Below are 25064 nucleotides of genomic sequence, written 5' to 3' on the forward strand. Positions count from 1 at the left end.
CAACCAAAATAGAAGAGCTGAACCATAAAACTCTTAGAAGAAAACATGGGGTTAAATCTTAAAATCCTTGGATTTTGCAATGGATTCTTAGATATGATGACAAAAGAAAAAAATGTAAGGTGGACTTCATCAAAATTAAAATCTTTTGTGTATCAAAGGGCATGATCAGGAAAGTAAAAGGCAATCTATAGAATGAAAGAAAATATTTGCAAATCATACATCTGACAAGGGTCTAGTATCCAGAATACATAATGAAACCTTAACAACTGAACAACAACAACAACAAAACATAATTAAAAATTAGACAGGCTGGATGTGGTGGCTGGCTCATGCCAGTAATCTCAGCACTTTGGGACACTGAGGCAGGCAGTTTGCTTGAGCCCAGGAGTTCAAGGCCAGCCTGGGCAACATGGTGAAACCCTGTCTCTACAAAATGTACAAAAATTAGCTGGGTGTGGTGGCATGTGCCCATAGTCCCAGCTACGTGGGGGGCTGAGGTAGGAGGATTGCTTAAGCCCAGGGGGTTGAGACTGCAATGAACTGTGTCTGTACCTCTGCTCTCCATCCTAGGCAACAAAGTGAGATCCTGTCTCAAAAAAAAAAAAAAAAGACAATGGACTTGAACAGAAATTTCTCCAGATATACAAACGGCCAACAAGTACATGAAAGATGGCCAGTACCATTAGTCATCAGGGAAATACAAATCAAAACCCCCATAAGGTAACACTTCACACCCACCAGGTGAGCTATAATTAAACAAATGAAAAATAACAAGTATTGATGTGAAGAAATCGAAACCTTTGTACATTGCTGGTGAGATTGTAAAATGGTTCAGTAACTGTGGAAAACAGTTTGTTGGTTCCTCAAAAAGTTAAACATAGAATTACCACATGATTCAATAGTTCCACTCCTAGGTATAGACCCAAAAGAAGTGAGAACAAGGTCTCAAACAAACACATGTACACACCTATTCATGCAGTGTGAACAATAGCCAAAAGGTGGAAACAGCACAAAAGTCCATTAACAAGTGAATGTGGCATATACATGCAATGGAATAGTAATAAGCAATGAAAAAGGAATGAAGTACTGCTACAAGCTTCAACACAGATGGACCTTGAAAACATTATGCTCAGTGAAAGAAGCCAGATACAAAAGGTCACATATTGTATGACTCCATTTATGTGAAACATCCAGAATAGGTAAATCCATAGATACAGATTGTGGATGAGTTGTTGCCAGGGGCTGGAAAGGAGTGAGGAGCAACTGTTTAATGGGTAAGTGGTTTCATTTTGGGGTGATAAAATGTCTTGAAACTAGATAGAGGTGGTGGTTGCACAATATTGTGAATGTACTCAACGTTACTGAATTATTTATTTTATAATGGTTAATTTTATGTCATGTGAATTTCACCTCAATTACAACATAAGAAAAACCTCCAAGAGGAAACTCACAGTCTAGAATTCAGGGCAACCACAGGCACCAGAAAGTCAGGATGAATCCTGGAAAGTGGAGAGCCAGTGAGGGGAACATCAAATTCTTTGTATAGATGATGCCTAAATCTCTGGCTGACCCCTGAACTGTGTGTACTAAGGGCAGACTGCAAGTAACCCAGCTGAGGATAAACGTACTGAACTGAGATTTGAGCTACTGCCCCAAGGGAGAGTTTGCAGTTTGAATCAATTAAGTTAGTTCCCCCTAAAACAAAAAGTAAAATTAATACTTGTTGAAGAAATGTAATAGAATCTAGAGTCTCTCTGACTTATTGCAATGCCCAAGATATATTCAAAATTACTCTACATACAAAGAACATGCAGCCCATTCTCAAGATAAAAGATAATCAAGACTGACCCTGAAATGACGAGATGTTGAAATTAGCAGACATGAATTTTAAAGCTGCTAATATATTTCATGCAATAAATGACAATGTACTCACTTAGTAAATGATAGTAAATCTTTAGAAAACTAGAAGTTATATATAAATTTAACTTTTTTCATACATTATATATATACATATATATAATGTATGAAAATTTTAGAACTGAAAAATAAAATATATCAGATTTAAAAATTCACTGGATGGGCTTAACCAAAACATGGAGACAATAAAGGAAATAATGAACTTAAATATATATCTATAGAAATTACTCAATCTGAAGAACGGAGAGTAAGAAGATTGAAAAAAGTGAACAGGGACAATATAAAAACATCTAACATAAGTGTTAGTGAAGCTCAAGAAGGAAAGAAAAAATGGGGCTAAAAGTTTGAAGAAATAATGGCTCCCAAATTTGGTGAAAGACATGTATTTACAAATTCAAGATGGTCAGTGAACTCTAAGCAGGATAATCAACGACTCATCATAGTCAAACTTCTGAAAACCTAAGATAAAGAAAGTGGGGACAGAGGATATTGCATCCAATTCTCAGCTACCCGTCCTCTGCGTTTCAACAATGAGACAATTGGTACAGACCCGGACACCAATCCATGTGTTCACTAGAGTCAGCTTCCTACTATAGTGTATGGGGAATGCTGAGCTCCAATTGCCCAAACTTAGAAGGCTTTGCCCAGGCTCATTCCTGCCCAGCCGTGGGCTGTAAGTCCTTTTCTCTATGTTGAACAGACAGGTCAGCCAAAGGGAGAAAATAACCTTTTATCTCTGGGTTGCCCGAAAGTCAGCAGCACGTTGGAAAGGGGACCCAGGGCCCTCCCTCATGCCGCCATTATCTGCATGTGCAGATTTCAGCTGATTCCCCAAGCCCGATGCAGAGGTCTCTCCTCCCTCTGTGAGTCCCTCCTGAACTACAATATGATGCTTCTGGATTCCAGAAATTAGGGCTGTTTTCATAGCTGGAACAAGTTTTCTTGGCTCAGGGAGGAAAGTAATAGTTCCCAGTCTTTTTCCTCCTCTTCCCCACAATTCAGTGTTTGAGGAGGGAGGGAGGCAGAGAGTGCTGTGGCTGGTGAAGAGGTGGAAATCCACCCACTGCCTCACTTGGAGTGATTTGCAAAGGGTACATAGAGACACTTAGGGAAAGTAAGGAGAGGTGCTTCTTTCTTCCCGTGCCTCACCCCCTCCTCCCATGGGCCTCAGAAGGACCACAGGGGAAGCAGCTTCTTCAGTGGATTTCCTAGATCTATCGTGGCCCAAGAGCAATGCTCAGATGCCCAATGCCTGCATGGGCATGATTGGGGCTGGTTCTGGTTTTCATCTTTTGGGGCCCTGAACTCCAAGGTCTTCATCTTGGAATTCAAGGGCCTTGACCATCTGGTCCTTTGCTTGTCATTCCTTGGAGAGGTAGCAGGGGCCCAACCCTCCCCTTTACCCATCCTGCACTTGGCTAATGCTCCCATCTGTAGGCCTTGGCCAGCCCTTGCAGTGCCCTCTGCCTGGAATCCTCCTCCTGAGCCTGCATCCCTACATTCCAGTGACTAAGCATCTTTATGTCCCCAGTTCAAATGTCCCATCTTCCTTAAAGTCCTTTCTGATGCCCCCATGAGGAAGGTATTTCTTCCCCATTGAGTCATTGCTTTCTATTTCATTTCGATTTATTCAATATTTTTGTAATGCTATAGACAACTGTCAGAAGCTCTTCTAAGAGCATTTACAAATAATTGGGTAATCCTCACAACAACCTCATGAAGTTAGGACTATCATCCTCCATTTACAGATAGGGAAACTGATGCTTGGAGAGGCTGAGTCACTTGTCTAGGGTCATCATAGAGCCAGTCTGGCTCCGGGGTTCCCCCTCTCTGTTCTCTGTTGCTCTATAAACTGCTTGAGGCCTCATCAATTGGTTAAGTAGAGGAATAGAAAAGCCTGGCACTCTGCCAAGAGCCCTGGGGGGAAGGAAGGAGTGAGGGGGAGGAGGCCTTCCCCCCGAAGGCCCCCAGAGCTTGAGTAGGACAAGCCCAGTTGGACAAGACTGAGGAAATAAGATGGTACCCTAACCAAGTTCAGTGCCTCTCTGTTCTGCAAAAGCAGGGATAGGGTGGGGAGAGCTCAGATTGGCTTCTCTCTGGTTGCCTAGCTGCCCCCTGATCTCACCTGACACTGGGACTCTGACCCCCTTTCGGTCAGCTCCACTGCACCCCACCCTGCCCCAGATCCCGACTCTCTCTGCTTCTTCATGCCTGTGGGCCCAGGCTGGACTGCTGTGCACCTTTCCCGGATGTGAAACAGATCTGTACTGCAGAGGGAATTGCCCTTCAATAAGTGATGAGTTCCCTCAAGAGCTCTCCTGTGCTTTCCCCCTCCAGAGAATTTTCTGTTTTGTTTACTTAAGGGGGTGATTCCTTTTCATGTTCTCCTTCCTGTATCAAAGACAGCACGGCAGACAGACCATTAACAAAGCAGGGCCTCCGGGTTGTTTTTCCAGGAGGAGGACTGGGCAGGGCCGCTCAGCCTGCTGGGCCTCCTCAACCTCCAGGCTCCCTCCCAGGTCCCCCTCACTGCTGGCTGGAGCAGGAGCAGGGAGGAGGACTTCCCTCTGAGAGCAGAAAATTGGGATTCAAAATATACCAGTGTTAGGAAGCCAATAGCTTCTCCATACATGCTCCAGGCAAGCTGATAGAACTGACAGTTCATATTTTTGGGCCGGGCGTGGTAGCTCACGCCTATAACCCTAGAACTTTGGGAGGCCAAGGCAGGCAGATTGCCTGAACTCAGGAGTTCGAGACCCGCCTGGGAAACATGGCAAAACCCTGTCTCTACTAAAAATACAAAACAATTAGCTGGTGTGGTAGTGCGCCTATAGTCCCAGCTACTTGGAAGGCTGAGGCATGAAAATCTCTTGAACCCAGGAGTGGCAGATGGCAGAGGTTGCAGTGAGCCGAGATTGTGCCATTGCACTCTAGCGAGACTGTGTCTCCAAAGAGAATAGAACTGATCACTCCTATTTTTTTAGAAGAGTAGAGACCCTCTTAAAATCAATCTTAAAATAGCAACAGCAGCAAATGAACTCTAGTGCTTCCCAGAATTTAATGTGCGTGCCGCACCTGGGGAATCTTAAAATGCAGATTCTGATTCATCAGGTCTGCGGTGAGGTCTGAGTTTCTGCATGTTTAGCAACCACTGAGTGGTGCTGAGGCTGCCGGCATAAGCACCGCTCTCAGCCACTCAAGGAACTGGTGCATCCAAAAGCCCTGAACTAACCCGGCTTCACGAGGGGAAGATGCAACTATAATAAGGGTGGCCGTGGTGATGTTGTTACTAGGAGGAGTGGTTATTGAGCAGTTACTCTGCACCAGATGCTCCATGCCACTGTGGTACAACAGAAGGAAAATCTATCCAGCCTTGCAGGATTTTCCTAATCTCTCTCCAAGAGTCAACAGAGAAGGAAGAAACTGAATATAAGAGGATTAACATTTTCTTTGCAATATGTCTCACTGCCCCATTTGATAGACGAAGTAACTGAGGCTGGAAGAGCTTTGGTAGCTTGCCAAGGTCCCATAACTCACAAGCAGCAGGGCCAGGATTCCTGCCGAGGTGTGCTCTGGCTTTCAAGACCATGGTAATTTGAACACAGCCTCTCATGAGACAGGGAGACAGAGGCAGAGAGAGCAGCGCATACCAGGCAGGACCAGACAAGCAGGCACCAGGGCGCGAGGCGGAATTCCACATCCTGCCTGTGACGCCCAAGACAATCTCCTAGGCAAAACTGGGGAACTTCATGGAGAAGTTTCTAGGCCTGCTCACCATTCTTCTACCTCACCCTTGTCGTATTCCTGGAGTCTGAGAGAAGAGGGTCCCCTGGCCTTGTCAGCCCCATGAGAGGGGGCAGCAGGAGAACAGGGTCCTGGGTGGTGGCCTCTCTGATTTACAGAGCAGGAAAATGAGGCCTGGAGAGGGGAGGGGAACACCTGAAGGTCTCACCAGTGGGCAGGGCAGGGTTCTCGGGCTTGCGACCTGGGCAGTCACCCTGGGCCCCACGCCTAGAAGGGCACCACCCTTGGTGTAATACTTCTCTGCCACCATCTTGAAATTCTGATTAATTTTTAACACCACATTTTCTTTTCTTTTTCGTTTTCGTTTTTCTTTTTCTTTTTTTTTTTTTTGAGAGAGAGTCTCACTCTGTCGTCTAGGCTGGAGTGCAGTGGTGCAATCTTGGCTCACTGTAACATCTGCCTCCCCGGCTCAAGCGATTCCCTTGCTTCAGCCTCCCGAGTAGCTGGGATTACAGGTGCCCACCACCACACCCAGCTAATTTTTGTATTTTTAGTAGAGACAGGATTTTGTCATATTGGCCAGGCTGGTCTTGAACTCTTGACCTCAGGTGATCCGCCCACCTCAGCCTCCTAAAGTGCTGGGATTATAGGCGTGAATCACCGAGTCCTACAGCATTTTCATTTTGCACCAGACCCTGCAAAAGATGCCGTCGGTCCTGCCAGTGGGTTAGAGAACATGTCAGGGCTGTACCCCCTTTCAGAGCTGTTCCTGGAGGCCAGGACCTGAGCACTGAGTGAGACAGAGCCGTCTCCGGGCAGGCTGCTGCAAGCCCACACCTCCAGGCAGCGGGAGCCCGGCGGACTGGAAAACAAAAGAAAACTCCAGGAGAGGCCAGGAGTGAAGAAGGACCTTCTGAGGGGGCAAGAGATGTGCCAGAATTGTGCCTGGGCGAGCTGGGGAACAGATCCCAAGTCCTCCTCTCCTGTCTGTAGTGACAGATGAATGAGTTGGCCGGGGCTCGGGAGGGGGAGGACAGGGGCCAGCTGTCTTCAGGGCCCTGGCCTCTCCGAGGAAACCTCCACCCCCACCATACCCAAACCCCGAGGGCTGGGCAGATGCACGGCGCCCAGCTGTGCCAGCCTGTCCCAGGGGCTCTGGGGAATTTAAGCCAAGTCCTTCACTTTGATTTTGGGTTGGCCAAAGGAGAAGGAAAAGGCCAAGTGGATTGGATTCAGAAGCTCCAGCCTGGCCTGCAAGTTCCAGCTCAGACAAGAGGCCTCCCTCTAGCTCCCCAACCCCCACCACTGGTTCCTCAGGCCTGGTGGAGACCAAAGCCAGCCAGACATGCATTCCTCTGGGCCACTGTCCTGTGCCCAGAAGACAGGTGCTGGCATCAGAGAGGGCTGAGGAAGGAATGCTGGGATGGAGGCAGGACAGAAGAGACACTTCATCAGCCCAGCACATTCTAGGAAGACAGCGATGGAATGGGAGGCTTCTCTGGAGACCCGGGGACAGGCCTGAGGTTGTCTGAGCCCCAGGGGCTGGTCTTCGATGTGGACCCCAGAGGGTTTCCTGATTTATCCATAAGCTTGGACCTGCTGTACTGAGGACAGAGGGGCAGTATTCAGTCTCCTTGGGTGGCCTCTTCACCCTGCGGCCCTTTCTCCAGCTTGGCCTGCACAGGGGGCCCAATCAACAGAACCCAACAATAGCCGGGGGGTGTAAAATCCAGAAAGAACCTTTGCAGTATCGGACAACTGGTGAACATTGCCAGGATGAGCATCTTGTATATTTTGAACCAACTCTACCAGCCCATTTTCTAGTTGCTAGGATGGTCACATCCAAACTCATGGGGGTTGTTGAGAGGATTCAATGTGTTAATACATGTGAGGCGCTTAGAACACAGACTGGCAAGGGGATAGGCTTTATATAAATGGTAGTTATTACCATATTTCCTCTAAATGCACATTGTTTTCATTTTCACATCTCTGGAGTCAGAATGTATTTTGTGGATTAAATGGCAGCATTTTTTTTTCCTTCTTAGAGGCACATAAAATAACATGTCTTATAATTGATGTGTCTTAGGTTCAGTCAAATATGGGATGAAAAGGAACACTGTATTCTTAAGACTGCATCTTTCAGTGACGCCTCCTTCCATGTGAGTTGAGTCCTGGGGTGCTCCTCAGCTCCCCCACCCATGTGGAAACAGGCACAGAGACCCCAGGGAGCTGGGGAAGGGCATGAGGGATAAGCACAAAGTCCTGGGCCAAGGCTGTCCAGGTTGGCTGAGCCCTAGGCAGACAGATCAGGAACACTGTGGGCAGTGGGTGGGACAGGCCCCTAACAGAGCCCCTCGGGCTCACATAGTAATTCCAGTGCTGGGTCAGCCACGTTCCCAAATCGTACATCAGACAATCTTCCCACCAACCCTCGAGTGTGAGGATGTTTTGTTTGTTTAAAACCCACATTTGGCCGGGCATAGTGGCTCACACCTGTAATCCCAGCACTTTGGGAGGCCGAGATGGGCGGATCACGAGATCAGGAGTTCGAGACCATCCTGGCTAACACGGTGAAACCCCGTCTCTGCTAAAAATACAAAAAAAAAAAATTAGCCAGGCGTGGTGGTGGGCGCCTGTAGTCCCAGCTACTAGGAGGCTGAGGCGGGAGAATGGCATGAACCCGGGAGGCGGAGCTTGCAGTGAACCGAGATCGAGCCATTGCACTCCAGCCTGGGCAACAGAGCGAGACTGTCTCAAAAACAAAACAAAACAAAACAAAACAAAACAAAACAAAACAAACACCACGTTTAACAGATGAGGAAACTGAGGCTGGGGAAAGGCTAAGTCATCTGGCCAAGGTCATTTAGCCAAGCACAGGCAGAACCAGGCCAAGTTACAGGCCAGCCTGAGAATGTGGCCTCCTCAGGAGCACAGAGAGGAGGCAGGGGGGCCAGGATGCCGCCCGGCACACACCGTGGCTGAGAACACAGGCTCTGCGCCCAGTGCTTGAGTCCGTTTCTGAATCCAGCACTCATAAGCCATGCTACTCTGGGCAAGCTGCTGGGCTCTCTGTGCCGGTTTCCTGGTCCATATAATGGGAAAATATGCTTCCTCCTAGAGGCCTGAGAGGGTTAGAGGGGCAGATCCACAGACAGCATCTAGAATGACATCGCACCTGCAAAAGCTCAGTCACTGTGAGCTCTTATGATGCCCTGAGTTCTGGGGAACTCCAAAAGCTCCTGATCCGGGAGCTGACCTGCAGGTTCCCCTAACCCCACTCATGGGCCTTGAGTGTCTGGGGCTGGTGTGGCATAGGAGAGCTAAACTGACCACCTGGGAGGGGCCCAGAGAGCCACACCCCTAAACCAGCAGCCAGTTCTGGGGTCAGGAGAGCCAGGGAAGTGGCTGTCTGTGCTGCTCATGGGGCAGCCCAAGGCTGGTCACTCTTCCTCCCTGATTCCCAGCCCTGCAGAGGATATTCAAACCCACCACACTTCAGAGAGGTGCTGGGGCACATGAGAGGAAGTGTGGCCCCCTTCCAAAGCCACGCCCCAGAGACTGGCTCTTCAGCCGCCCCCTCCCACCCCTGGCAAAGGCTGGTGGCTACCCAGATGTGGATCTGGGGTGTCCGTGCCCAGACCCCCCTGGACGTGAGCTGGAGAAGCCAGGTCATGGGCCCAGCTGTTCTGCAGCTCTCCCACCTCCCAATTCCGCTGATTCCTACGTGGGGGATGGTGCCAAGGAGGGTCCAGAAAACTCAGTCCTGCCAGACACTGGCCAACAGCTGCAGTGGGTGGAGCCTGCAGAGGGGGCAGGAAAGCCAGGCTCCTGAGCTCGCACCTCACTTGCCTTTCTTGGCTGCACATCCTCCTCTATAAAGTGAGGTAGCCCTTTGTAATCTGACCTTAGTAATTCTCCTTGTTCCCTACCATTTTAGCTCAGATACTGGCCCTTAGGGAGGCTCCAGGATCTGGAGCCAAAGGAGGGTGCTGGGAAGAAAGACCACAAGCCCCAGACGCATCTGCCCATCCCACGTGTGCTTAGATGATTCACCATGGTTTAAGCTGCTGTTTCCCTCCTGACACTTGCATAGCTTCTATGAGATGGTTACTGCCCAGGAATGCAAGTGACCCTGAATGTAGGCACCTGAGGGCAGAAGCCACTCGGGGTGTGGCCAGGTAGAATTTGGCCTTAGTGATTAGATAAGACCAAGGTGCGTATTTGCTGCCTATAATTGCTGCTTGGTAGCAGTAAGGATGAAAAAGAAGACCCCAGCATTTCCTAGGGAAGACGGGGGCCCCTCCCATCCTAAAAGACTCAGCTTGTATGTCACCTCCTCCTCTGGGGCAGCATCTCAGGTCATCCCTCTGGACTCCCATATCACCTGTCCTATAGGACCAACCACAGGCTTGCTGCCTTCACTTGACCATGAGCAATTTGAGGGCAGGGACCTGCCTTAGACTGGGCTGGATCCTGGGCACCTCACTTAGTATACAGGTGGTGCTTAGTAAGTGCATGAGAAGCAAAAGAGGTTCATGGTTTTGGTTATCCATTGGCTCATGGGGGTTACTTTGGAGCTTTTAGCAAAAGCTCCTTCTCCCAGGAAGGAGGGCTCTGGGCTGGATTTTCTTTTCTTTTCTTTTCTTTTAAGTCAGGACAAGGAGGGGCAAGAGCCTCCTGAAGGAAGAAGTGAAGAATGAGTGCTGGTCAATACCAACCCCCAACCAGGTGCAAGGCCATCACCACATTCAAGTTCATGTGTTAACTGAGCTTTGCTGTAGCCCTCTGCAGCTGCAGCAGCTGACTCGGAGTCCATGGGCAGAAGTAGCTCGGCTCAGCCACCACCATGACACCTTGACTCGGGCCCTAGAAGAAGCACCTTCTCTTCAAACCTTTACGCCAGGCCTTCTCAAAGTGGGCTCCCCGGACCAGCAGCAGTGGCAGCGACACCTGGGAACTGTCAGAAATGCAGATTCCCAGGCCCCTCTCCCAGACCCACTGCTTCAGAAGTTCTGGGAATAGGGCCCAGGAATATGCATTCTAACAGGTCCCCAAATGGTGCTCAAGTATGAGATCCACTGCTCTAGGCCACCCCCTCACCTCCATCAAGAGGCAGGTGACACCTGGGCTCCCAGAATGTGACTCCTGATGCCCCAGATGGAAGGGCACCCCCTCATCCCTCCCATCTCGCCCTCCTCCCTCCTCAACCCCCAGGTTCCCTCAGGGTCTGGCACTATGAGGGGCCTAAGTGTCCTCCCTCTCTCTGCCAGAATCTAGGAGGCATGGCTGTGCCTCAGCTTGGACTCAGTCTGGGCTCTAAGGACCCAGGGCCCCTCAAGCTCTTTCTCAGCGGAGGGAGGCCTAATCCCTAAACCCTGGGGCCGGACATTCCAAGTTCCTGGAGACACAATAAGTCCTAACATTCCAAGGGAGGTGGCAGGGCTGGGGGCACAGACAATGGGCCTTGTGTTCCTCCCCACGCCTTCCTTTCAAACCAGGGCTCCACAAGGGAGGCTGAGCTGTCAAAAGCACCACTGTCCACCCCACTGGTCCTGCTTGCCTTTGCCCAAGGCCCAGGCTAAGGCTGGCAGCCCCTTAGCATACCGCCCCCTCCCTGAAGCAGAACGGTGTTCCTTCTTCTTGGTGGTTTCCAGCACTTTCTAGATTCTTCATCCACCAGGGCCTAAGGAGGAAGGGGTTAAATGCCAATACTTCCCTTCTCTGTCTTCAGGGGGCTCTGGGACAGAGGAGCACGGGCAGTGGACAGAGCTCTCCAGCCACCTGAAGCCACAGCCAGAAGCGCCTCCTCTCTGGGGCTGATTTCTCTTCATTAGTGCAATCACATCAACACTGACAGCCGCATATTTATTACTGTCCCGACGACTACCATTTTTCACCCAGTGATGCGCAGGCGGATAATGAGCTTGGAGCCGAGCTAATGAGGAACTCCCCTCGGCCCTCCTTGGCAGCCCAGGCCCCGCGACAGTCTGCCGGCCAACCCTCTCTCTGCCTGTAGACACTACACCCGGGCACAGAAAGGGACTCCAAATGGGGAAGTCAAGGGTCACCAGGCTGAGCCAGCCAGAGCCGTCCAAAGCCAACACGCACACTGCCCGTGGGGAAGAGACTTCGGGGTTGACTGAGCAATTGGGTCTGAGCACTGGGCACCGTCTCAGGGCAGAGCCCCTCTTCCATTCTGGGTTCTGAGTCCTCAAGCCAGGGCAGCCAGAGACAAACATCAGGGATGGGCAGGTGGGCTGCCGGCCAGGAACCCCGGGGGAATGGGTGAGCAGGCGGGCTGCTGGCCAGAAACCCTGGTGGGGGGCTGGGTGGATGTTTTGGGAGGAGGTGCTTGAACCTAATCAAGAACATTTCCTTAGTGATGCATGGGGAGGGCAAGGTGCTTGCAGCTGTATGGGGCACCAGCTACACACAGTAAGGACCTACTTTGCAAGGGGCTGGTCTTCTGAGAGCCTCAGCTCTTCTGGAAGGTACCCACACATCTAAATGAAAAAGGCCCCCGGGCGGTGGACATAGTGATCCCAGAGCCCAAACCTCTGACTAAGAGAGTCTTCAGGCCCTCAACTAGTCTCCAAATAAGACCCCACTGCTGGTGTTGATTGGCTTGCCTGGTCCAAATAAAGAGGGGGAGGTGGGAAGGTCCAGGGAGAAGACAGGAGACAGGTCCTCTAATGGTTTGGAGCAGTTTGGGTGAAGCTGAAGAAGAACCCAGACTACCACCCAATCATCCAAGCAGCAGGGTCCCCTTAGGAGGGGCAACAGCCGTATCCTCACTCCCACCACCCTTGAAGGCATGGCCATAGGCCAGCCATAGCAGATAGGCAGTGTGATGGTTAATATTCAGTGTCAACTTGATTGGATTGAAGGATGCAAAGTATGGTTCCTGGGTGTGTCTACGAGGGTGTCGCCAAAGGAGAGTAACATTCATGTCAGTGGATTGGCAGAGGCGGACCCACCCTCAGTCTGGGTGGGCACCATCTAATCAGCTGCCAGCATGGCTAGATTAAAGCAGGCAGAGGAACGTGGAAGGACTTGACTTGCTGAGTCTTCCGGCCTCCATCTTTCTTCCCGTGCTAGAGGTTTCCTGCCCTTGAACATCGGACTCCAAGTTCTTCAGCTTTCGAACTCTCAGACTTACACCAGTGATTTTCCAGGGGCTCTCAGACCTTTGGCCACAGACTGAGGGCTGCACTGTTGGCCTCCCTACTTTTGAGATTTTGGGACTTGGACTGACCTCCTTGCTCCTCAGCTTGCAGATGGCTTGTTGTGGGACTTCACTTTCTGACCGTGTGATCCAATACTCTTAATAAACTCCCCTTCATATACACATCTGTCCTGTTAGTTTTGTCCCTCTAGAGAACCCTGACTAACACAGGTAGAGTGACTCAACTATGTTTGAGGTCCAACTGCTTTAGAAAACAGCACAGAAAATTTTAAACACAAACAGCTTAAATATATACATGTAAAGCATCTTAGAATCTTACAGATGCTGTGACTCATTCAAGTCTTTCGAGACCAGATTTTGACGTATGTTCTAGGGGGTCCAGGAAGCCATGGGGACGACAAGCCACGTCTTCCAGCAGCATCGACTGGCTTTAACATATCCTTTGTGTGTTGGGATAGAATTTAGATAGCCCATGGAGTAGAATGCACATATTCACACATTTTAAAACTAAAATAGGCTGGGTGTGGTGGCTCACACCTGAAACCACAGCACTTTGGGAGGCAGTGGCAGGGGCATCACATGAGGTCAGGAATTCGAGATCAGACTAGGCAACAGAGCGAGACCCTGTATCTACAAAAAATAAAATGATTAGCTGGGTATGGTAGTGCACACCTGTGGTCCCAGCTACTTAGGAGGCTGATGTGGGAGGATCACTTGAACCTAGGAGGTTGAGGCTGCAGTCAGCTCTTATTATGCCACCGCCCTCCAGCCTGGGTGACAGAGACCGACATCTCAAAAAATATAAAATTAAATATAAAATAAAATGTAGAAATATATAAAGAAAAGGTCATGGGATAGTAGGTGGTTTCAGGCTGCATGGCCGGATACATTAGGGCACGTGTCCACCCTCCTTACCATGAGTGGAACATCATGGAAGAGTTTGGAAAAGCTGCATTTACCTTCCCACTTTTTTCCCAATGAGGACACTTCTGGCCACACAGGCTAAAAGGTCTGGCCCAAAAGGACCCAATGAGACTCTTCCATTGTGGCCTCTGAGGCCCATGCAGAGTCATGAACTTGTTATCTTCTTTCTCTGACTTCACTGTTACCTCCCTAGCACCCTTAAAGGAGTTAAGTGTGTTAATTCAAGAAATAATTTACGTCTAGTACCTCAGTCCTTGTGGATGAAGGGTTATTATCTAAACTCAAGGAGTTCACAATTAAAGAAATCAGTTACACACAGATATTAAAAGATAATTCAGAATCAACAAGGCCAAAGTGCCCAGCGAGACATCTAGACTGGAACAACTGGGAGGAGGAGTCCCAGCCAGAAGTCAGGGACGGCTTCACACTAGACTTTTTGGGGTCAGTGGAGAGGAGAACAGGGGTTCAAAAGGGGAGAAAGGAGGTGCCATTGGGCTGGCAGGGTGGGGAGGGCAGTGTGAGCTTGGTGGAAGGCTGGCGTGGGGACAGGTGGAGGCGAGATTGCAGTGGCACGTAGGGCCAGATTGTGGAGAGTTTGCCATTGAGGCCACAGCTGTGGGGAAGCTACCAGAGTTCTGAGAGCAAGGGTGTGATATGACAGGTCTCAGCATCCAGACCCCATCACTAAGACCCTACGGACATCAAGAGGGGGCTCCAAGTGTCCTTACAGAGAGGAGAGGCCATCCCAGGGTGCCCCCTCTGTCCTCCTCCTGTGCCCTACCCAAGCTAAGGAGAAGCCTGTGGTCAAATGAGGCTACCCTGGGTCCACTAGCCCAAAGCAGCATGGCAAACAGTTCCTGAATGTGGGTATCTTGGCCAGATCTAAGGCAATGGCCTGGGAGGCAGCTGACCTGCATTCATCATCTCTTTCTTACGAGTCAAGCGACCTTGGCAAGTTACTTAATATTTCTGAACTTCCATGCTAACAATGTTAATAACATTAATACTTTCTGGCCAACCTCCTTCATAGACTGGGGTGAAGAGCAAATGCGATGTCTATGAAAGCTACCCACATACATTTGAGATTTTATGGGAGGATCCAATAAATACATTCACCTTAAGGCTGAACAGCTGATAATAGCTTAATAAGTGGGTTCTCTGTGCCGTATTTGCATTTTAAGCTGGAGACAGAGAATGTCTTAACCAAATCAATAGATCCCCAACAGCAGAAGTTTAGATGCCACTGGCAGGTCTGTGAAAGACAAAAGGAACAAAAGCTATCAGGGCAGGGGAACCTGTCAAACTGCAGGCCCCAAACGGACCTTGCTTCCAAAATAAAGATACTAAGGACAATGACATGACAAACACTTATTCAGTGTTTATGATACACAGAGCACTGTGTCCTAAGAGCTTAGCACAGCTCGTTAAACCCTGTCACAACCCAACTGTTATCCCCACTTTACAGATGAAGAAACTGAGGCACAGACAGGGTGTGTAACTCATCCAAGGTCACCCAGGCAGTAAATGACAGGTAGGATTTGAACCCAGGGAGTCACCCGCATTCCAGGTTTCTATTTTTTTTTGAGACAGAGTCTCACTCTGTACCCCAGACTGGAGTGCAGCGGCACCATCTCAGATCACAGCAACCTTCGCCTCCCAGGTTCAAGCAATTCTCCTGCCTCAGCCTCTCGAGTAGCTGGGATTACAGGCACGTGCTACCATGCCCAGCTCATTTTTGTATTTTGTATTTTTAGATGGGCTTTCACCATGTTGGCCAGGCTGGTCTCGAACTCCTGTCCTCAAGTGATCCACCTGCCTCTGCCTCCCAAAGTGCTGGGATTACAGGCGTGAACCACTGCGCCCGGCCCATTTCAGGTTTCTTGGTGCTCTATGCTGTCCTGCCTGGGCCCCTGCTGCCACCTTCTGCACTGGCTCTCACAGCTCGAAGCAGCAAATGAAGCATCGGCTCCAGATTCATAATTAACTCACATTATGTGGTGACAGCCCAATTGTTCAGGTACCCAGTGATATTTTTGACCTTTACTCAGATTCTGGGCCTCCCAGATCTGTACTCCAGGGAGGTGCCTGGGGAAGGGGGAAATTTCCAGAGCCCTGGCTTTACGAGGCCCTTGAGAGTCACTGGTGTCCGCCCCAGATGCCGAATTCCCTGAATGAGCCTCGTTATGGCAAATAATATTTCCTTCCGTTAGGACTGTCACATCATCGAAATTTCATCACCCCTCTGGGTCACTAATAGCTTCCTACATGGCATCAAACTTTAATTGCCTTTCTTCCCCTCATCCTCCCCACCCTCACACCTCGTTCAATTTAGAAGGCACTTGTGTGGCTCAGTTACTGGCAAGCCAGTTCTGAATGCCCCAAGTGACCTTAAGGGAACTCCTCAAATAGCTTTGGGGCATCCCAACCCCAGAGAGAGATGGAGACAAGGAGAAGAGTAGAAGACCTTCAATATTCTGCCAAGTTAAGGCCTAGTGAGGACACAGCCAGGGTGGAGGCAAGAGCCAGGAGGATCAGGAGGAGGAGGAGGAAAAGGAAGAGGAGGAGGAGGAGTTCCAAGGCCTCTTTCCAAACTCTACCACCCTCCCTGGACCAGCCCGTCTTCAAACAGCACAATTGTCTGGGCATCTCCCTGGAGAATAGCTGTCTGTCCTTGGGAAGACAGTGATGTATGCTGTGGAAGCCAAAGGCAGCCTGGAGCAGTGGAAAGAGGACAGATGTTGGGACCAGAGAGGCCTGGGTTCAAATCCTGACTCCTCAACTTCCCCGCTAGAAGGCCTTGGGTGGTTAATCTCTCAGCCTCACTTTATCCACATGTCAGAGTGAAAGGGAGGACTGAGGCAGATGATGGTTGTAATGCACCTTGCCATGTCTGACAAGCAGAACTGTGCACCAAACATGAGCTCAGGATGGAAGGGAAGACAAAAAGATTCTAAACTGGGGAAGAAGTAAAAGAAAATGGGGTGAGCCAAGTGCGGTGGCTCATGCCTGCAATCCCAGCACTTTGGGAGACCGAGGTGGGCGAGTTACTTGAGGTCAAGAGCTTGAGACCAGCCTGGCCAACGTGGTGAAACCCCATGCCTACTAAAAATGCAAAAATTAGTCAGGCGTGGTGGTACGTGCCTGTAATCCTAGCTACTCGGGAGGCTGAGGCAGGAGAATCACTTGAACCTGGGAGGTGGAAGTTGCAGTGAGCTGAGATCGTGCCACTGCACTCCAGCCTGGGTGAAAAAGCAAGACTCTGTCTCAAAAAAAAAAAAAAAAGAAAGAAAAAAAAGAAAAAGGTGAGAAGATGTGGAAGATATGGGTGAAATATACAGCAAAGATACCAGAGAAGACAAGCTGTCTTAATGCAGTCTGAGATCCTATCTTAAGGCCATTTGGAGGGGCAAGCACAGAAGTACAAATATAGTTAAAGTCATTTATTAAACAAGTGCTTATGATATGTCAGGCTCCATTCTCAGTGCTCTATGTGTATTATCTCATTTAAGCCTTGAAAGGTTTTTCTCCTTGTTTTACAGACAAAGAAACAGAGGTTGAGAATGTTAAGTGACTTAACCCAGAGTGTCACAGATAGCCGATGGCAGAGCTTGAACCCAGGTCAGCCCAATTCTGAGGCACTGATCCTATACATACCACTTCTTAACAGCTTAATGGGGAATAAAATAAGCCTCCGAACAAGGAAGTAATAGCACAGACTGGGGTTCTGCTTTAGGAATGTGCAAGGTAAAAATGTCTTCTGTAAAGTCACCCTCTGTATGAAATGCAGAGACCACAATGTCTTCTCTGTGGTTATGAAGGAACACTAGGCATTGCCAGTGCATGAGATCCGGTTGTCTTTTTCCAGCACATGAAAGCCTGCACTTCCTAGCTCCCTTGCCATTAGGTGGGACCATGTGATCCATTCTAACGAATGGGCTACGATCAGAAGAAACACAGGCTAAATAATTATTATTATTGTTTTGAGACGGAGTTTTGCTCTATCACCCAGGCTGGAGTGCAGTAGTATGTTCTCGGCTCACTGCAGCTTTTGCCTCCCAGGTTCAAGCAATTCTCCTGCCTCAGCCTCCTAAGTAGCTGGGATTACAGGCATGCGCCACCACACCTGGTTAATTTTTGTATTTTTAGTAGAGACAGGGTTTTGCCATGTTGGCCAAGCTGGTCTCAAACTCCTGACCTCAGGTGATCCACCTGCCTCAGCCTCCCAAAGTGCTGGGATTACAGGCATGAGCCACCGCACCTGGCTGGGAATGTAAGTGTTGATGCAAGATCTTCCTCTCCCTTTTCCTCTGGAGCATTAATCAAAGACCTTGTGTATTTCAAATGGTGCATCTATGTATGGATGGCATTACCTCCTAAACCTTCTACCTCTCCTCTCAATTTCCTTCACATCATCAAGTTGGAGTTCAGCTGATGGGGCTTCAGCAGAGACCCAGGGGCTGCCCAACTCAGAGGCCAGGCCTGCTAAGAGGCAGATTCATCTGTCAGGCCAGAGTCAGGAAGAGCTGGGAAAATGGCCAGAAAATCTGAGCAGGGACTCCTGTCTCAATGGCAACACTACCCCATTCCATGGATGCATCCGTGGGAGCTGCTGGAGGGCGGGACCCCCACTCTTGAGGTACCTGGCTGCTCAGTGCGCTGAGGGCTACATGGCATGGGGTGTGCTGGATGTACAGAGACCAGAGGCATTTCACAAGTCAATCAGCTCTGGAGATGGGGCGAGAGGCCTGGGAGGAAGCTGGAGGAGCTGGCAGGGGCCAGATGACCGCGGGCTGTATGCCTCCAGTAAGCATTCATTAATTCATTAATTCATTAATTCATTCATTCTTCATATTATGCTGACTCCTCCTATGTGCCAGGCACTGCCCTAGTGGCTAGAAATATACCAGTGAATGAAGCAAAGCCCCTGCCCTCCAGAGACACCAATAATAAACAAACAAGTCAATATATGTCAGCTGGAGCTGAGTGCAATGGAGAAAATGATGCAGAGCGAGAGCGTGGGTGCTGGGAGATGTCACGTTATAGGGTGCTCCGAGATGGATAAGAGACATTAGGAGGAAGTCCTGGAGGAAACAAGGATGAACTTTGTAGACATCTGGGTGGTGTGGGCACCACTGATGGAAAGGCAGGAACTTCAAGTGCCAGGTTAGAGGCCTGGTAAGTTCCAGGAACAATAGGCAGTCAGTGTGGGGACAGCAGTGAATGCAGGGGGAGTGAGGAGATGAGGTGGGAGGGGAGGTTCATGTCTGGGGAGCAGAGGGGCAGTGACCAGGACATCCTCCTGGCCTGTGATGGACGCATTATAAGAACTTAACATTTACAGAGGGGATTTTCAAAGTGATCTGGACAATCTCATTTGATTATCCAAGACAACTCTATAAGGTAGATAACAATCTTTTTTTTTTTTTTTTTTTTTTTAATGAGACAGGGTCTCGCTCTGTTGTGTAGGCTGGAGTACCGTGGCGCGATCTCAGCTCACTGCAACCTCCGCCTCCCAGGTTCAAGAGATTCTCCTGCCTCAGTCTCCCAAGTAGTTTGGACTATAGGCTCCCACTACCATGCCTGGCTAATTTTTTTTATTTTTAATAGAGATGGGGTTTCCCCATGTTGGCCAGGCTGGTCTTGAACTCCTGACCTCAAGTGATCTGCCGGCCTCGGCCTCCCAAAGTGCTGGGATTACAGGCGTGAGCCACTGTGCCCGGCCGGTAGATCCACCTTTTTTTACTTTACTCATTTTACAGATGAGAAAACTGGCTTAGCTCAGCATCGCCTAGTGATGGGGGCAGAAGCCACGCTGGGAGCCATTCACCACGTCTGCAGGAGAAGGGCCTCCCCAGGGCTCCCTGGGCTCAGCAAGAGGCTTTTGGTCCAGACACCGGGCCCAGGGAGTCTGAGGGGACAAGCCCTGCAGTCCCCTCTCTCCCTTCCCCCGGGGATGCTGAGCATCCCTGCTCAACGCTGCTCACTGGCTCTGCCTCCTGCCCAGCACATGGACAGCAGGGGTGGGACACCTAGGGGAGGGGGCACCCGGGGTGTCTCAGCAACCAGCTTGTTTTCCTTTCCATTACAGGCAGTGGGCCGCAGCCGCCAGTTGCTGCTGGCCCATTTGTTGCTATTGGCATCCCAAGGCCCCAAATTATGATGACTAATTCCCACCGCTTTAGGCAGCTCCAGGGCTGTCTGCGGCAACATGCTCCAGGGGGAGCGGGGTAGAAATCCCGCAGGGAGCACACTAACACCCGACATCAATTCCAACTCAGCTTCCTGCCTCCCAGAGGGGCTGGGAGTCCGTAGGGACAGGGAGAGGGCTCCAGCCAATCAGAGGACCCCTTCAACCACAGCCAGATCCTAGGAAAATCAGCTGTAAGAGGACAATTTGTTCATCAGCATAAAACATAGCTAACAACCAGCTGGTGTTGAGCAGTAGTGAGTCCTCCATCATCAAGGGTATGCAAGCAGAGACCAGATGGCCTTGTGGGCAGAGGATGGTCCTAGATGACTTTTCATGTGTCTTTCAAGTCAAATGCAATGATACCCATTAGTCCTTAGGACAGAAGATAAACCCATTCTCCCCTCCTTGTTAGCTTACAGCCCTACTGCGTCCTGTGGTAAAAAGTCAAATGCGGACCAATATGCAGGTTAACACTTCATTTTAAAGTCAGCCATTCAGGCGCTGTTTAAACAGAGGATCGCTGTAAAGAACTTGGCCTCTTTCCCAGCCTCCTTTCCCTTGTAGAACAAGGTTCCTGGCCCCTATGCCGGCCTTCCAGTAGAGGACACGAGGGAGAGGCAGTCGATAAATATTTGCTGAAAAATGCATGAAGAGGGGGTGGGGTGTGTGTGTGTCTGGGGTCGGGGGTGGGATTTCCGAGGCAGGTGTCAGGATGCCGGTGGGATGTAGCCTCTGGGTGGGGGTCCTGACTCTGTTCCTCCCAGGCAGGGGCCATTTTCTGCAGCCAGTGGAAGCACCAAGCTGTAGCCCTCATCTAACCACTGCCAGAATGTTCCGGACTCCCCCGCTGAAGCCAAGGGGTGCAAAGGGTGAGGGAAAGAGGGGCACGGGAGAGCAGGGACACCCCCATTCCTCTCTCGAGTGGGGCTTTTGACAGCTGAGCCCCAGGCAAGCATGACACCTGGCCTCCTGGTAATTAGCAAAAGGCCCTGATCAATAAGTTATTTTTTGCTGTCAGTAATTAATAATTACAGCTTAGCCACACCATGTAATTAAACTTTCATTCCGCTCCCTCGTGTACTGTTGGCTTTTATTGTGATTAGCTCCCAGCACTAAACTTTCTCCCTTTGGAGCCTTTCAGGAGCCTCTAGAGCTGGGGGTTACAGTCCTCTTTCTGTAAAGGCAGGTTGTCCCCACTGCCTTGTTTGCTCGGCTCAGATTCCCTTCCTTCTGTTCTCCCCCCAGGCATGATTCTCTTGAAAGAAACTTCTGGACCAGCTGGCTGGGCTGCTCCTGCCCTCCTCCCAACCTCTCAGGCTGGCCAGGATGACCTCCAGCAGTAATCAAGCTTCCAAGCACATGGGAAATCTCTCGAGGCTCTAGTTAAAAGACTTCCAGGCTCACCCAGACCTTTCCAATCAGTGTCTGGGAGCAGAGCCCAAGAATCTGCCTTGCTACAACTCCCTGGGAGCTAAGTGCTTGAGGGCCACTCTGAGACACAGTGATGTGGCTGTGGAAGGAATTTAAAGAAACCTTCTGGGTAAGGAAAAAGAATTCAAGGTCTTATTGGTGGGTGGCAGGGTACCATTCTTCATGGACTTCTAGCTTAGTGTTAAAACCATCATAACAACAACAATAATTGCTACGTATTAAGTACCTTCTATGTGCCAGGCACTGGCTGGGGCCCTGTCCCTGGAATACCTTGAATTCTCCTAGCAATTCTACAAGGCAAGAGCTATTATTGCCAGTGTACAGACGAGGAAACTGAGGCTCTCAGTGGCTAAGAGCCTTGCAGAAGGCCTGTCTGCAGCGAAGCAGCAAAGCCAGATCATGAGAGCCCATTCTTTCTGCTGCCAAAGTCAATGCTCTTTCTACAACCTCACTGCACTTTGCTTGGGAAATGAGTTTGCATCATGTGACCCATCGGGCATAGGGACAATGGTCCAATGTTAGCTTTCAGTATACCCAGGTGATGTCGCTCAGGTCCAGCACCTAAAAGAAAACAACCAGGCTAGGCTCAGATAAAATCTGGTGACAGTGGTCGATGTGAAGTTTGTCTCAAGGGAGGAACCAATTGTTTCATCCCTCGTTCTGTGCCATGCCTGGAGAATCAGGCTTGTGGGCTCAGAAATGACAGTGCTAGTGGCTTCAGCTACCCCCGAAGGATTAATGTCATGGCCCGAGACTGGAAGAAACTCACTCTCTAACCCCAAAGCAGATAAGAAAGGACCTCATGCCCTAATCCCACCCCCTCCAACACTCAAACACAGCACTGCCAAGCCTAGGACCGCGTTCCCACAATCCTCTGCAAGGCTTGCCGCCAGGGACACACATGGCAGGAGAGGGCTTGATGCTGGAAAACACTCTCGGAGCCAGAGAACACGAGCAGAGCAGCAGGGGACCTGGGCAGCCTGACACACAAAAAGCCAGCAAACAAGAAAGGCAGAGAGGAAGTGAATCAATCACAGAGACTTTCTCTGCTTCTGACAGGGGAGCCCCTCCCGCAGGAGGCGCAGGGACAGGGGACCACCTGGCCTTAACTTCAGCAGGAGGGGTGGGATCTTGGCCTCAAGTGGATGGCACAGGTGTGGAGGTGGGACAGGAAGGGACACATGAAGATCCCAAAGCAAGGGCCATCAGGTGCCCTGGGGACTCTATAAGGGCCTGGTCCTAGATGAGACAAGAATTGGTGAGCCATCTGCCCAGGGAAATCATACCATTGTTGAAAAGTCTGTAGAGCAATGAAGTTAGAAGGGTCCAGACAGATGCTGGCATCCCGTCCCTCCACGCCGTCCAGGCTTTTGGCTAGTAACACTGGTTATCCCAGAGCACAACTGTGAGGCTGCTCCAGGATGGACAACCCATTCCTATTCTGCCAGCATCAGGGTCCTCCTGGGACCCCTCAAAGAGGGGGCCCAGACAAGGAGAGCCCATGCAGCCGGTCCTGGTTTGAAGGAGAGGGGCTCAGAACTCACCTGGTTCCAGACCTGCCTCTGCCCGCAGATCACAGAGTGGCCTTGGGCAGGTCACTTAATGCCATTTGGCCTCAGTTTCCCTATCTGTTAAATGGCTACTAGAATAAGATGACCTCTGAGGTCCTCGCTTGTTCAAAGATTTTATGATGATCATAAAAATAATAACTTTTATTACCCTACATTTATAGGGCTCGTTACAAAATTTCTAAGTGCTTTTACGTAAATTACCTCGTAAAATCCTCCCCTCAGCCCTGTGAGTGAGAGCTGATTATTTTCATCTCTTTGATCTTGGCTCTCTGGATTGCCTGACGCTGGGCGCACGGGGTCCCTTCTTCCCAGAAGGTTTGGAGATCCAAGAGGCGGCGTGGGGAGTGGGTTGCAGCCCCCACAGTCCGGCCCCCTAGGGTGGGTCTGGCCCCCTCCTGAGCCTGCGAGAGTGAAGGCCTAGCCCTGCGAGTCCTGGAGCTCAGTCCAGGCTTCGTCTCCCTCCGCCCCCAGCAGGCGCCGCTCGGACACCGCTGACACCACTGTCTGGATCGGCGAACCCCAAAGGCGAGGAACCGCTGGTGCAGCCGCCCTTCACCGCGGGGACCTGCCCGAGGACCAGGGGGACGTCTGGGCATCCACCCTCAGGAAGCAGGCAGCGCAGATCACACCTCGGATCCTTCGTAGCACTCCCAAACCCAAAGCCACCAGCCCTTCTCCACCGCGAGGCTGCTCCCGGCAGCCACAGGTCACAGCAGCGAGCGGCTGCAAAGACTATCGAGCGAACAGCGGAGGCTGGAGGCAGGGGCGGGGATGCTGGGTGTGGGTGGATGGGTAGGAGGGGAGGCCTCAGACCCTCCCTGTGCACCACCCCCCGGTGGGTCCGCGGCTGTACCCGCGACCTCGGCTCCAGGCCCGCGCAGCGAAGCACCCCCAGCCCCAGTGGCTGGCCGGGCAGCCAGGGGCGGGCTCCCGTACGTGGCCAAGCCGGGCAATTGCTCTCCCGGGGCGAGCAACCCGGCACCCAGCGCCCGATCGCACTCCTTCCCAGCGCTCGCCCACCCCACTCCCTCGCCCCGGGGAGGCCATCGCCTGCCCGGCAGGGGCCCTGTCCTTCCCCGCAGAGAACCAGGAGCTCGGTCTGGGAAGCTCAGCGTAGCCGAGCGTGGAGCCAGGCACGGAATGTCGCTCCCCTCCCAAGCCGGCGCAGGGCAGCCACAGCAGACCGGGGGAGGGGAGCGCCCCTCCCACTTCACCTTGGGCTCTTCTCTGCCTCTCCAGGTCGTCCCCACCTTCCCCCATTCGGAAACCACAAGTCTCGGAGAGACTACCTCACCCCCAAAACTTGGGAGATGGGGTGTCTTGAAACTCCCTGGAGAGGGCTCTGCCACGGCTAAGCCGGGTGTCCAGGAGGCCACCGTGAGGCCGGCGAGCTCCCACCGCCCCTCCCCCGCCCACTCTCCCAGCCCCCTCCCTGTCCCCACGTGGGGGTCCCACCTTACCTTGGGCTCCGGCCGCGCGGATCTGATGCAGAGCTAGCAGCGTCCAGATCAAAAGCCCCCACATGGTGACCAGCCTGGAGAGGGGTCCTAGGGGTCTCCCTTCCCTCCGCCCTGTTTTATAATCCTGGTGGGGTCCGATACCCCGTGGCTTCGTCCCAGGAAACAGTCAGTCTACGCGGCTCCGTGCCCCGGGGCGTAATATGCCCGGGAGGGGCAGCGCTTGGCCACCCCAGCCCTTCCTCCTCTTCTGTACTAGTCCAAGCCCGGCAGCGCGCCCGGAAGGCTAGGGGCGAGCAGGGAGAAAGAGGCCAGGCCGCCCTCTCGGACTAGGGCGCCTCTCTCCCTTAGCACCCCAACTCCGACTTCTCCTAAACAGGGCGGCCTCTGCGATCCGGCCGGGTCGCCGGCCGAGCTCCGGAATAAATGGACAACTTCAGGAAACTTCCTCCCGTGGCCACGTTGCCCGCCCCCTCCCCGCCCCCTGGTTGGGTTCTCCCGGCCGACGCAGTCACCGCCGTTCCAGGCGCCGCGCCCCCGGGACCCGGCCAGAGCCGAGCGCAGCGGTAGACGCGGGTGCGGGGGATCTTTTAGGGGCGCCGGTTTCGGGGGGCGCGGTGAGCATAGCGGTCCGAATCTCCCTG

General features: G+C 51.3%; 1 protein-coding gene across 3 annotated transcripts in view; it reads right to left on the bottom strand.

The window, feature by feature from the left end:
- Nucleotides 1-24812, bottom strand: part of SDK2 (sidekick cell adhesion molecule 2) — a 314110-nt gene extending 289298 nt beyond the window's left edge. For all 3 annotated transcript variants that reach the window (XM_054535716.2, XM_054535717.2, XM_024235631.3), the window contains exon 1: nt 24424-24812. In XM_054535716.2, coding sequence (XP_054391691.2) covers nt 24424-24487 — 64 coding nt within the window. In that variant the 5' untranslated portion in view covers nt 24488-24812. The remainder of the gene's footprint in view (nt 1-24423) is intronic.
- Nucleotides 24813-25064: the final 252 nt, after the last annotated feature.

This window comes from Pongo abelii, chromosome 19, assembly GCF_028885655.2.
Source record: "Pongo abelii isolate AG06213 chromosome 19, NHGRI_mPonAbe1-v2.0_pri, whole genome shotgun sequence".
NCBI lineage: Eukaryota > Metazoa > Chordata > Mammalia > Primates > Hominidae > Pongo > Pongo abelii.